The sequence below is a fragment of the Protopterus annectens genome, chromosome 8.part0 (genome assembly GCF_019279795.1).
Source record: "Protopterus annectens isolate FY-2018-M chromosome 8.part0, PAN1.0, whole genome shotgun sequence".
In the NCBI taxonomy this organism is placed as follows: Eukaryota; Metazoa; Chordata; order Ceratodontiformes; family Protopteridae; genus Protopterus; species Protopterus annectens.
The window spans coordinates 344,506,283-344,519,945 of record NC_056741.1 but is presented as its reverse complement, the minus strand read 5'-3'; the positions used below and the strand labels follow the sequence as shown (position 1 = coordinate 344,519,945).

The 13,663-nt window shown below is 38.5% G+C and overlaps 1 protein-coding gene across 4 annotated transcripts in view; it reads left to right on the top strand.

The window, feature by feature from the left end:
• The window catches only part of LOC122808798 (rap1 GTPase-activating protein 1-like), a 1,319,062-nt gene that overhangs the window by 700,233 nt on the left and 605,166 nt on the right, over positions 1–13,663 (top strand). For all 4 annotated transcript variants that reach the window (XM_044079845.1, XM_044079848.1, XM_044079846.1 and 1 more), the window contains exon 7: positions 4,370–4,558. In XM_044079845.1, the coding sequence (XP_043935780.1) occupies positions 4,370–4,558 (189 nt within the window). The remainder of the gene's footprint in view (positions 1–4,369; positions 4,559–13,663) is intronic.

Genomic DNA, 13,663 nt, shown 5'->3' with positions numbered 1-13,663 from the left:
GTATTTAAATGGAAATTAAGTTAAAGTGGATTGTATTCTGAGGAAGTCAAGCTGTAAAGCAGATGAAAGCGCTTAATAAAATGTTCTGGTACGCCTGTGAGTCGTATTGCTTTTCTTTTTGTTCAAAAGTTTGTGGAGTTTTGTCAGGTTACTTAGTATGGTATCATAAAAGGGAGAGCTTCTTTTGATGTTAGGCCATTACTAGCTGCTAAGATATGGAATTGCTAGTGAATTTAGAGTGAAAAAGGTATAGTCATAGTGAGTAGGTAGTCATGCATCTGTTCTGAGGGGTGGGCAGGTACAGCACCAGGTGTCAGATAGATATTTTTTAGATTGGTCTTGAAATTGGAAAGATTGCTAGTTTGTTTAAGGGGTAATAGGGTAGAGTTCCAGGATCTGGGCTATATAGCTGGAATAGAGAGAGTTCCCTGCTGACAGATGTGGTTTGTTGGTAGCGAGAAGCATTTTGTTTTCAGATCACAGTGGCCTCATAAGGGGGTATGTATGTAATAAGTCTGGTTAACTAATACCTTCAGTCTAGATTTCTGTCGCCTGCATTTGAAAGAGGTAGGCAATCTGGTCATCAGCTTTCTGCCATGTCAATTCATGTCATTCAGTGGTCCACACCTTGATGCAGATGTCTTGGTGCCATGGATATTGTTTTGCAGCAATCCATGCCAAAATGATAATTGCAAAAAATGGCAAGCCAACACTCATACTACATTCTGTCACTTCTATCCTGAATAAAAAAAAGTCTTAATTCATTGGGTAGCAACATAGTCAATCATGTCAGATGCATTAAACCATGGCTGGCTATTAATCATTTTAAAATAAGTATGGCAAAAAAGCAATACTATTTCTCCACCCCACATACACACACCCTAAAACAAACAAAAATAATAGAAAATCTGGCCTAATTCATCTTACAGGACAGATAATAACCAAGGCTGATGAATCTTTAGAATATAGAAAATAAATGATTGCATACTAACATCATCTCATCTGTCATCTGGCTACTTTAGGTCTCACTATTCATATGGTATCACACCCTCCTTCATAAATCTTAATGTCAAACTAAAACCAAGTCTGCATTATAATGAAAGTTTATTTCTTGACCTGAAGACATGTATTAATGCTAGTTTTTGCATATTCTTTGACCTAATCCTTTTATTTGCCCTAATGCATTCTCTATGATGCCTTGGTGCTTTTTCTCTCGTGCATTAGGATGAAATGGGTCATAGAACTGCACGTTTAGCCAAAGACCTTTCACTAAGAGAGCTTAAATGATCTTTAGTGAACTGCTGCATCAGTTTGCTTGAGACTCTTCAGAATTGCAAGTTACAGATGAAATATGTTCTAAAAGCCATAAATCTCCAGTAGTTATGAAGTTATACAAACTGCATGCAAGGCTATTGAATAAGAATCTACTTCTGATACAAAAAGGTTGAGCATTACTGGACTTCTGTTCCTTTACTACACTAACTCCTTACTCTGATACTGCCTGCACAAAGTGTCTCCAAAATCTTCTATAAGACAAAAGTGAACATTCAGCCTAAAAATACACCTCTTTGTGATTTTTGCACTTGCGTTCCTCACTGATGACTCTGTCTGCACTTTCCTCAGTTCACTTTACTTTCTGCCTGCTTGTTTCTTTTCTCATTTCCATCTCCAAGACTGCTTTTTTCAATATGTTTTTTAAATTTTAAAATCCCAAAACTGCTTTCTTGGTAGAGTGATTATGTGATTGTTTGTTATGCTAGTATTTTGATAGCATACCACTGGATGTATCTAAATTCACAAAATGATGACATATGCATGTCATAAGGTAGCCTTGTAGTGTGGGAAATAATGCACCACATTAAATAGAATAGATGTGATTGCTATACTAATGTTTTAACTCCTTACTCTGTTTTTGTAATTGTAAATTGTTTTTGTCTCTTATAATCTTACATGGTTTATTGCATGGCTGAAGGCACAGCTATGCAAATGACAAAAGCCATAGCATAATTTCCTGAAATCCATATTTTTACCTAATAGCACAATGAAAAGCAGAGAATAGTTTGAACTGAGTTTTAATATGATACATGCATGTTGTCCAAGCCTGTCGTGCATACTTCATGTGGGAGGCTATGTCCCACTGCCCCATTGCTTTTATATTCTTACTTCCTGATAGCACAGCCTTTGGGAAAACAGAAACACTTCAATTTGCAACAAAACAAGGTATTCTCATTTCCCTGATGTTATGCAATCTACAAAACAGTACTGCACCCAATACTACTGTGTGGTACAAAATCCTGGACAGTGAAGGCAGAATAATTAAGGAAGCTAGAAGTGATGGAGATGAAGTGCCTGAGATGGGTGGTAGGATGCATACTGTGGGACTGACAAAGAATGGGAACATCAAAGCAGAAGCCAAAGTAGCTTCAATTGCAGAGAAAGTCAAAGAGAACAGATTATGGTGGTTCAGCACATGTGCAGAAAATCAAAAGACAATCTGGTGAAGAAGATTAGGGACAGACAGGAAAAAGTCAAGAGGAAACAAAGGCCTCCAGCAAAGAGGTGGATGGACTGTATAATAGAACACCTGCGACAGTCAGGCTTGACTGTTGAAAAAGGTAGGAAAGAGGCATTCAATCAGGACAGATGGCAACAGTTGACATGATACCCTGACACCATGTAATAAATGGGAAAAGGGTATTGAAGATGCAGCCTTTTAATGAGAATATAAAAATAGCAGCATTGTGGAATGTAGATGTTAGCCCTCTAGATAATATATTGTTACATTTAATATGAACTCTTAACTCTATCTCATTGTGCTTTTCAGGAGAATATGTCTTTTATAAAATGAAATGTGTGAACTTGTATTCAGTCCAGCCATACTTTGGGCAAGCAAAGTTGAAATGGTCATAGAAAATGTCTTTACTTTTGTATGTCAACCTGGTCTACTAGTAATTAATAGGTCATATCAACAGCTTACATACCTACAAAGAAAACTGAAGGCACTTCCAGGATCATGTGCATACTAATTAGTCAAAGCTCATTGCTTTTTTGAATATAAAAATATTTGTCTGAGACTTCTGACGTTTAATGTAATCAGCAAATCCCAGCACAAAAAACATTAATCTGGGAATGTTTAAGTACTATTCCTTTGAGAATTGTCTGATACATGTGGCATCATTGTGTATGGGGTTTTGATATATCATTAGCCAACTCAAAATCAAATAAACAAATAATGTAATACATTAATGAATATTTACTCATTTTACTGTTCATACTACTCAAATTTCTATTGAGTCCATCTTTTCTACCAGTGTTAGATGTTTGCTTCATCTGCAGTACTGCAGCAGGGTTTTTCTGCAGCTGAGCAAAATGAGATTTAGTGAAAAAAGATTCACTAAATCATATTTCTTGAATATTTTCCATGAATGAAAGTTGTCTGAACTGGGGGGTGGTGGGGGACTATAACCACTCCCCAAGAGGTAGAAATCCAATAATACCTTTGTAGCTATATGTAAACAACTCTAAGGCTTTAGGGGATGGGGGTATTTGATTGCCCACATGATTTAACAAAGAGCATTTGAAGAATTCCACTTTGACAAATCTTGCTGGAGAAAAACTTCATATGCCCCCTTCTGCAGGCAGAGTACTTCTGTCCATTTAATTTCTCACACTTCAGATCACAGGTAAATTCAGAATAAATGGCATACTAGTGCAAAAAAGTGCCTATTACTGAATAGCAAAGTTCTTGTACCCCAATCGAGGTAGTTGTTGTTCACATCCACATTTTCACTGACATTGGCTGAATTAGCCATAGTACAGAAATACATGCATTTCTGTATCCTGCCACTGCTGGCACCATACACTAAAGTACTGCACTGTATGTCTAGCGTCTAATCGGAATCAGTTGTGTCCTGCGTAAATCTTGATAGTTTTTTCCTCAAGGTCTCTTTCCTGGTAGAAATAGGCATCTGATGGACATTCCTTATCAGCTGCCTCACATGATATTCTCAAAGGTTGGGCTCATTCCCATTTATGGGTTTCCAGTAGCAGTGACTGTCACAGTGGTCTGCTTCAATGAAATAACAGAAAATATTTGTCATACCTGCAGAAATAAAACTAGAACATAGTTATGCTGAGTTACCAATCCAGAGAGCTTAAGAGTTTTCATATGCAACTCAGTATGCCATCATCTGCATGTTTATATATCTAAGTAGCATCAAAAGTGACACTTTTTTAAAGCATGACATTTTATACAGCAAAATAGATAATGCAGTATATTCAGTAGTCTGCAGAGCAAAGGTAATACATATGCATAAATATATATTGTCTGTAGTACTGCAGTATTGTAACAGCTTTATTTGGTTTCTAGGTGATGCGTAAAGGACGTCCATACCCACTTATTATTCTACCCCAGTTTGGAGGTTATTGGATCGAGGGTACATTCCATGACATCTTGGATCCACTGACTGACCTTTCAAATGTTCCAGCTCCTGGGCTTAAGCTAAAACTGGAATGTGACCCGACAGCAAAGCTCTACAGAAAACATTTCCTGGGAAAGGTAGGCCTGAACTTAGTAAAGGTACAAAGAATGAAGCCTGTATCACTGGATATTTGCATATATTAATGTCATGACAACATGTTAATACAAAATAGTATACAGTGAGGGATCCTAGGCAGGAAGTAAGGAAGAGTTCATGATGAAACAACCATAAAATGTGTGACATCATGTTTTTTCACAAAGTGGAGATGATGGTATTTTTATTTATTTATTTTACAAATACATTTATTGAAATTATTCCATTAACATTAAGGACATGTAAAACTAATGCAAGTAAAGTAATGTTGTAAATGACAAAGCTATGATGCATAGCACCTAAATAAACTACAACTGTATACACTACATGCAAAAAGTAATAATATTAACTTACATTGCAAAATGTACAAGAGGATACATGGCATTATGTACTTAGGATCATAGGGAGGATTATAGGAAGTTACTAGGCTGTTGGCCCCAAGGCCCTTACAAGCCAAGCCAAGAATTTAGCTCATGTTCCAACAAGTCAGCACCCTATGCCACTATCCAACTGGGACACAGGTGGAGTCCCAGGGGTGTATTTCCTGTTCCCCATCCAGTTATCCAGGTTACACTTAAAAAGGTTTAATGAGATACTCTGCTTTATGTGGAGAGGGAGCCTATTCCACAAAAGGGGGAGTCTCGGGGACACAAATCTGTCCCACCAATGATTCCTATTGATGTTACAGACCAGGTTGAGGTCACGCGTGCAGGTTATTTGAGTGGAACTTGACTTGCGGATATGCAGCAGTCCCATCAGGGTGGGGTCTGATATTGCTTTGTATGCCAAACAGAGGTCAACTCTGAGGAGTCTGTAGGAGACTGAGTAGAGGGACAGGGCTTTTAGCTAATCTGTGTAGGTCAGATTTTTGAGGTCCTGGATTCTCCAGGTGAGGAACTTCTGTGGTCTCTCCAGCTGTGTTTTGTGAGGTACATGCTAAAAGGGGCATTGTACTCAATAATGGGTCTTATAAGGGAAGAATACAGGGATGTGATGACCACTTTGTCCCTGGATGAGATACCCTTACTAATGAGGTGGACCACGTAGAAAGCTTACCATACAACGGAGGCAATATGGTGGTCAAAAGTCAGTTTGCTATCAACCTGGATGCCCAAGTCCCTCATGACTGTTTGCAAGCTTAGTACCTTATTATCAATGTGGCAATTTGTGGGGACGTCACTCTCTCCATAAGGGATGATGATGCATTTTTTGGCATTCAGTTTGAGGCCATGTTTCTGGCACAAGTCATTTGTTTGGGTGAGACCCTCTTGGAAGATGTCCACTTCACTAGGAGAATGGATGACAGCACCCATCTTGCAGCCATCTGCAAACTTGGTCAGCCATACCCCACTAGATTTGGCCTACACCTCCGAGAAGTATATCCCAAACAGCAGAGGCCCCAAGAGCAATCCCTGGGGTACAACACTTGTTACGGGTCTACTACTTGAGATGGCTTCCCCTATTTTGACTAGGTGGGTTCTATCAGTGAGCCAGTTAGCTACCCATCTAGTAACATATGGATTGATGCCTAGTTGAGAAAGTGTATCTATTATACCTGAGTGGGGAATAGTATCAAAGTCTTTGGCCAGGTCAAGGCTGGCGGTGTTCACTGTCTTCCCCTCATCTGTGGCCTTGGTGACTGTCTCAAAGAAGTTGACCAAATTTAACAGGCATGACCTCCCCTTAACAAAATCAAACTGTGTGGGATCAAGTGTCTGGAAGTTGTCAACGTCCATGTTAATACGGTCCATTATAATCTGCTCCATGGCCGTGCAGATCAGGCTAGTTAGGCTGACGGGTCTATAATTTCATGGATCGGTGGACGCTCCACCTTTGTGCAAAGGAATGACAGTAGCTGTCCTCCACTTGGCTGGGATGAAGCTGGTACTCAGGCTTTGGTTGAATAGGGTGCCTAATGGTGCTGCAAGTTCCTGCCGGAGTTCATGTAGGATGCAGCCTGGGATGTTATCCGGTTCCATGGAGGCTGTATTTTTTGCCTTTGAGAGGGTAGTGATGACTTGCTCCCTAAAGATAAGGGGAGCAAGGCAGGTGCTGGGATTGTCCTGTTTTACTGATTGGGGAACAGAGGAGTGAAGCTTTCACTGAACCTGTCTGCCAGCAGGTTGGCTAAATCTACAGCGTTTGTGTATGTGGTGTCCTTGACCACCAGTTTTGAGCAGATCTGGGTGCTTCCCTTGAGATTGCAGACATATGTGAAGAAGGCCTTATGATTGTCTTTAGTATATGTGGCCAGTTTGAACTCAAAGTTTGCATTGGAGGATTTCACTAGTGCTCTTAATTGCTTGTTCAGGCTAAGGAGACATTGCTTCCAATTAGGTACCTGCTCCTTCTTGGTCCTGGACAGCATTTTTTCCTTTTATTATAGAGTTTATTTACTGTAGATGTCCACCAGACAGGTTTACTCTTCCTTGAGGAGGATGATTTCATCCTGTCTGGCATTCCTGATTCCATGCAGCTATATAAATGCTCATATAGTACTTTTGTGTAGGTTTGGACATATGTGCCAGTTCCTATGGAGGGGGAGGAGGCTTTGAAGCTGTTTATTCCTTCCCTCAGGAGGTTGTAATCAGCTTTGGAGAAGTTTTTTTTTTGTTTGATACTAGCTGGGGTGGGGGTGGGGGCCAGGGGTGATCGTGGCTTCGAAAGTGACTGTTTTGTGGTTGGTTCTTAGCAGGGATGACACTGTATGGATGCCGCAGTGGTTATTCATGTTGGGTAATACCAAGTCCAAGGTATTTTCATCTCTTGTGAGGGCATCAACCAAATGGTCCAAGGCATTTGCAATGACAAAATCAAGGAATCTCTGGCCATTTGTATTTTAGCATAAGTATTTCTTCCAATCTATGGTTGGATAGTTAAAGTCACCCAGGATCAGGGTAAAGGGTTGAATATTGATAGATTCAAAGAGGTCCAGATAAGCGGAGTGGACATTTTGAGTCAGAGTTGGAGGCCTATAGCAAGCTATGATTTGAATACGGGTCTTGTCAATTGTTAACTGCACCTGGAGTGTTTCCTGTGCATTATACTTTTTGACCAGCTTAAAGGTGTGTATGTCTTTTATATATATTGCTACTCCATTTCCTTTTGTTTTGCTGCCCACGGTTTGGGATCTGAATGAATGATAGGATGAGTAACCTGGTATGACTGGGGTGCTCTCTTCAGCTTTGAACCAGGTTTCTGTGACTGCACAAATGTCAGCTTCTTCCAGGGTTAAGAATGCTTGCAATGAGTGCAGTTTCATGTTTAGAATCCTAGTGTTTAGCAGCATGACCTTAAATTTATATTTTGATGACATTTTCATGCTGGTAGTTTTGACCTCATGGCATTGCCTACAAAAGGCACTATGGGGGAGGCCTTTGCCAGGGGCCTGAAGCCCAAGGGAGACAGATGCAGGCCATCTCTGGTAAACCTTAATGGTTTGTCAATCATGTCATCCTGGACTGTCAGGTACTAGGATTATTTGAATTATAAAAGTGGACTATATCAGTGGCAAAAAAGAGAAAAAAAATCTGGAATAAAAATCTAAGCAATTAGCTGAGGTAAGTAACTGAGCACTGAGCTAGAGTTACTGGAAAGAGAGGAGATGATTGTTCAAATCTTAAGTAGAGTAGAGGTTATATTTTATATATTACAAATATCTCAGTGAGGAACATATCTGATAGTTAAAACGTTTTCACACCTTATTTTAAAAGAAGCTGTTTATATAATTTCTGACATTAAGATAAGGTTTATTATTTTTTCAAAAATAATTCAAAACTGAAAATTTAGTGAGCTGCCTGACAAAAAAGAAATTCTATAATCAAATTCAATGCTTACTGGCTTTCTGTAAACAGATTATTTTTTTTCTGTGTAATGTCCACATTATTAACAAAGCCTCTGTTATACTATTTAGGATTCGTTTGCAGTGCATGGAACACGTACACTCCAGTATTTGGAAAAAATAAATCAGTTAAACACTGACCGTAACAAATGTTAAGCACCCCCTTCTAGGCAGTCAAATCTGTCAGAACTGACCAGCAAAGACAGTGGCAGGAGAAAAAAAACAACATATTTGTTTCTGCCTGCTGTCCATAGTGGTAATGTGTCCCTGACTTCCTCATAACATTAGAAAGTAGCTAGCATAACAGGGTCTATATTAGAACACCAAATGTTCAAAATCGCGAACGCTCTAATGAGTGAAAATGCTGGACCTCAAAGTGCTTTTTTTGGGATTGCAGTACAGTGAAGACCGACATATTTTCCCTTTTCTCACTGTAGTGCAATCTCGGTGTTGGAATATGTATTTAGCGGGGGATGAATAAAAAGTTTGATATCCGGCATTTTCACTCATTAGAGCATTCGCAATTTTGAACATTCGGTGTTCTAATATAGACCAACATAACAGGATGTGTGATTGCCTGCATTTTCTGCAGGATATAAAGTCTGAAACTCAAGTGTATGTCAATATTTTGTGAATTTAGTCCTCAGTAATTTGTCTAAAAGACACAGATTTCATGAGGAATAGACCAAACATATGAGGTAAAAATATGGACAATCTTCGAAACTCTGGACAGTTGATAGGAATGGCAAGGTTGCACTACTGTCTTTCTGACAGCGCTTACTAAGTGCTTTATGGCTTTGAAAGCCAATAAAATATTTAGCATTTTTTTCTGTAACTAGCAAACATGAAGCTTAAAAAGCTCCATGCACTAAAAAGAATTATGATCAGATCTCTGATGATAACCCTTAATTATGTGTTCTCAATATGGATGCCAAGATTCACCTCTCAATCTCTCTCAAAATGAATGTCTTGACATTCATGTCTCAAATGCATAATAAGTAGGTTATGATCAGTTACCCACTCATAATCCTCTGTATATTATTACTTACTTATTTTTATCAAGGATAGATGACTTATCCAGTACTGAATCCATTTCAGCAGCTGCCCATGCAGAATACACAGCACGGTACAAAAAATTGAATATACACATGTGAATGAAGATGAATGCAAAATGAAGATGAAACAAGGTTATACAAAAACAGATACAGAAACATGTGAAAAATTTGCAAATTGATATATTGATCAAATAAGCAGATTGTAGATATAAAATGATTATAATTATTTATACTAACACTGGTATCAGCATACGTACTAAGCTATTTCTATTGTGTATAGACCTGGCCTATCACCAGGGTCAGAAGAAGAACTAGGTAGGTCAAAAAATAGTTAAATTAAATGTGAATATGAATTAAGCAAGACTAGGGTAGGGAACTAGATCAAGACCTATTTCATTAGCAGCAAGTAAAGATGGGTACAGTGCAAGAAATCAGGGAGTCAGCAAAGATATTGTAATAGGAGGCCATTGCAGGGGGGAAGTTAAGTAAGGAAAGGAGATGACTGAATAAAAGGAAACAACTGCAAAATATTATTTATTTATTTATTTTTATTTTAACATAATTTTACCAGGATAAATCCAACTGGACACAAAGTGCCCGTTTTCAGTGGAGTCCTGGGGAGAAAAGCTCCAAGGAAGTTACCAGAGTACATACATGGTTTAGATAACAATAAAAAACTGGTATACAAGGTATGAGAAACAAAGAAGTACAAGAACAATTTTGTAAAACAATAAGATACTCAAACAATAAGATACTCAGGAGTAGAACCCCTACTTGCAATATTTACAACAAAAAATACATATTAGGTGAGTATATCAGGTGAGAATATAGTTAAAGCAGATTAGAAGGGCAATTGTTGTGGGGAGAATAAACATGAGGAAGGATTATGTTGTTGGTTTGAGGAGGAACAGAAAGAAATTATAAACAGGATAGGAGTCAGGAAATGTATCTGGGCAATGATGCTCTCATAAAAAGAAAAATGTTAAAAAATGCAAATCTATGGCTGTACAAGTACAAACTGATCAGGGCTGTAGATGAAATGGTGCTACATACTACTAGTTCATCTCAGTTAAAAATTCCCTTCATCTGTTCAAGTAAGTACATTCCTTGCTGTATCATTACATCCCCTCCATTTATGGTAGTAGTAGGCAACAGAGTATCCGCTAACAGATAAGGACCACCTGGTTCACCAAGTCTGATTATTATCCCACCTACCGGACTGGCTGAAGATTGTTGTCGCCAATGTCTTGCTTCTGTCTACAAAAAAACTAGCATTATTTAATTTCTTCTCCCTGAATCCTTAAATTCTTTTACCATTGTTAGTTGCAATGTGTTTCAGGCTTATAAAGGTACACACAGCCACATATACTCTGCTATGTGGCTCAACATTTGAAGGTAACAGCTTGCTAGGAGTTTAGTACGAACCACATTTAAATCAGTTTATCCTTCCTTTAACGTTGACCAGGATGTATACAAGCACTCAGTTTATTTATTTATTGTCTTTTGTTTACTGGGAAAGTCCTACTGGGTGCCAATCCGATTTTCACTGGAGGCTCAGGGAGAAAAGCTCCACAAAAATACATATTTACAATGAACAACAATAAATATTAAACATTTTAAGCATTACTATGCAGGTAGTACTGAGACAAATAGTAAAGACTTTCATCATATACTTAAAGTTGCATCATTTTACATAAGTCAAAGACATGTTAACATATAATAGCTGGAGATGCAAGAGCAATTATAATGCATATAAGTTCAGTATATGTTGAGATGTGTTAGGTAGGCAGGTTGCTCTCAGCTGGAGTTTGGATGTAGATTGGGGTTGCAGGTTTGAATCTTATGTCCCCCACTCTGTGTTTAAAGATGTCAACACCTTAATGTAAACAAATGTCAACTGTGTATTGTGCTTATCTAATGTTCTTCAGAAAAGAAATGTCTACAAATTGTGAGAAATATGTATCAGTGTTATTTCAGGAATAATTTCTTCTGAAATTCTGTTTAGGGGGTAGGAGGTTGGCTTAATGATTAAGGTGTTTATCTTACAAACACAAGGTGCAGGGTTTGAATCTCACATGGGGTAACTGGCTAGGCTTAAAATGCTCCATAAGGCCAGTTAGCTTAGTATGAACCTATGTGTGTTGGCATTAATGACGTAGAATGCCACTAGACCAGGAATAGAAATTAGAGGAGAAGAAAGGGCATAAGCAGAAATAATCATGTAAAACATCAATAAAAAAATTTGGATAGTGGAGAGGTTAAGATAACAGTAGATAGTAGGAATGAAAGAGATAAAAAAGTGAAAGAGTCGAGGTAATTGATAGAAAGATTGGCAATGGAAACAGAAAGAAAGGTGGTTTAGTCAAGATGGGAGCATGAGCATGGCCATGAGAAAGTGAATTGTTGTTTTAGGTTGTGTTTGAAATGTGTGGTAATGTTATCTTGTTTTAGAGTGAGTGGCATGGAGTTCCAGTGCTTAGCCACATAGGTTGGCTAAAGTGAGTTACCTGCACTGTTACAAGACTTGTCTTGGTCAGGAGGTATTTGTTCTGTGAGCGGTGATTCCTAGGTGAGAAGTAGTGTTTGATGTTGTTTTCTAGTGATGGGCAGTGTAGCTGCTTCACTACTAGGCAGTGGTGTGATTGGTTCACTAAGCTGGATGCAGACGTAGCTATTTTATTGCAGCAAACCTCTAGTTTCTTTTTTAAGATAGGACGAAGATTAGTTGGGACTGGTGCTGCATAGGGAAGTGAAGGGAGAAGATAAGATGTGGCTAAAGAATTCCTAGTCAGTGACAAAGCATTTGTTTCTGTAGAGGAAGCCCAACTTTTGGTGAGATTTCTTGATGGCTTGAGTGATGTGTTGATAATATTTTAAGTTCTCATCAATTCAGACACCAAGAAATGTTATGCTGGAAACTGTTTCATTTGAGGTATTATTTGCTGATATGATGTTGAAATATTGTTTCACTGCTGACAGAGATTTGGGTAAAAACATAATTATTTTTTTAGAATTTAAAAGTAGTTGGTAGTCATTTAGCCAAACCTCAGCTGAGGGAAAGGAATCAAGGGTCATCTTGTGGAGTAGCAGTAGACTTGGTGCGAAGTGTGTGAGCTGGTATCTTACATATGTTTTACTATGTGGAGTAGCAGTAGACTTGGTACGAAGTGTATGAGCTGGTATTGTATGCATGTTTTACTATGTGGAGTAGCAGTAGACTTGGTGCGAAGTGTATGAGCTGGTATCATACGCATGTTTTTCTATGTGGAGTAGCAGTAGACTTGGTGCGAAGTGTGTGATCATGGTATCATACGCATGTTTTACTATGTGGAGTAGCAGTAGACTTGGTGCAAAGTGTATGATCTGGTATCGTACACATGTTTTACTATGTGGAGTAGCAATAGACTTGGTGTGAAGTGTATGAGCATTGTATCGTACGCATGTTTTACTATGTGGAGTAGCAGTAGACTTGGTGTGAAGTGTATGAGCATGGTATCGTATGCATATTTTACTATGTGGAGTAGCAGTAGACTTGGTGCAAAGTGTATGAGCTGGTATCGTACACATGTTTTACTATGTGGAGTAGCAATAGACTTGGTGTGAAGTGTATGAGCATGGTATCATACTCATGTTTTACTATGTGGAGTAGCAGTAGACTTGGTGCGAAGTGTATGAGTATGGTATCGTACGCATGTTTTACTATGTGGAGTAGCAATAGACTTGGTGTGAAGTGTATGAGCATGGTATTGTACACATGTTTTACTATGTGGAGTAGCAGTAGACTTAGTGCGAAGTGTATGAGCATGGTATCATATGCATATTTTACTATGTGGAGTAGCAGTAGACTTGGTGCAAAGTGTATGAACATGGTATCATACGCATGTTTTAATATAGACTCTTCTTTGGTAGCTTTGTGAAGATTATTAGTGAATATGTTGAATAGTAAAGGGCCTAGAATAGATCTCTGAAGTATGCCGGCAGAGACAGACAGACAGAAAGGGGGAGAGAAATTGTTTCCATTTTACAACCTGGAGTCCGTTGATGAGATAGCTATGGAACCAGCTAAGGGATAAGTGGAACAGTCCAATGGGGAATAGTTTATGGAGCAGGTATTGGTGTGAAACTGTATGAAATGATTTTGGCATGTCTAAGAAGAGGGAGGATATTAGATTATCAGTGTTTCTTTTAGAATT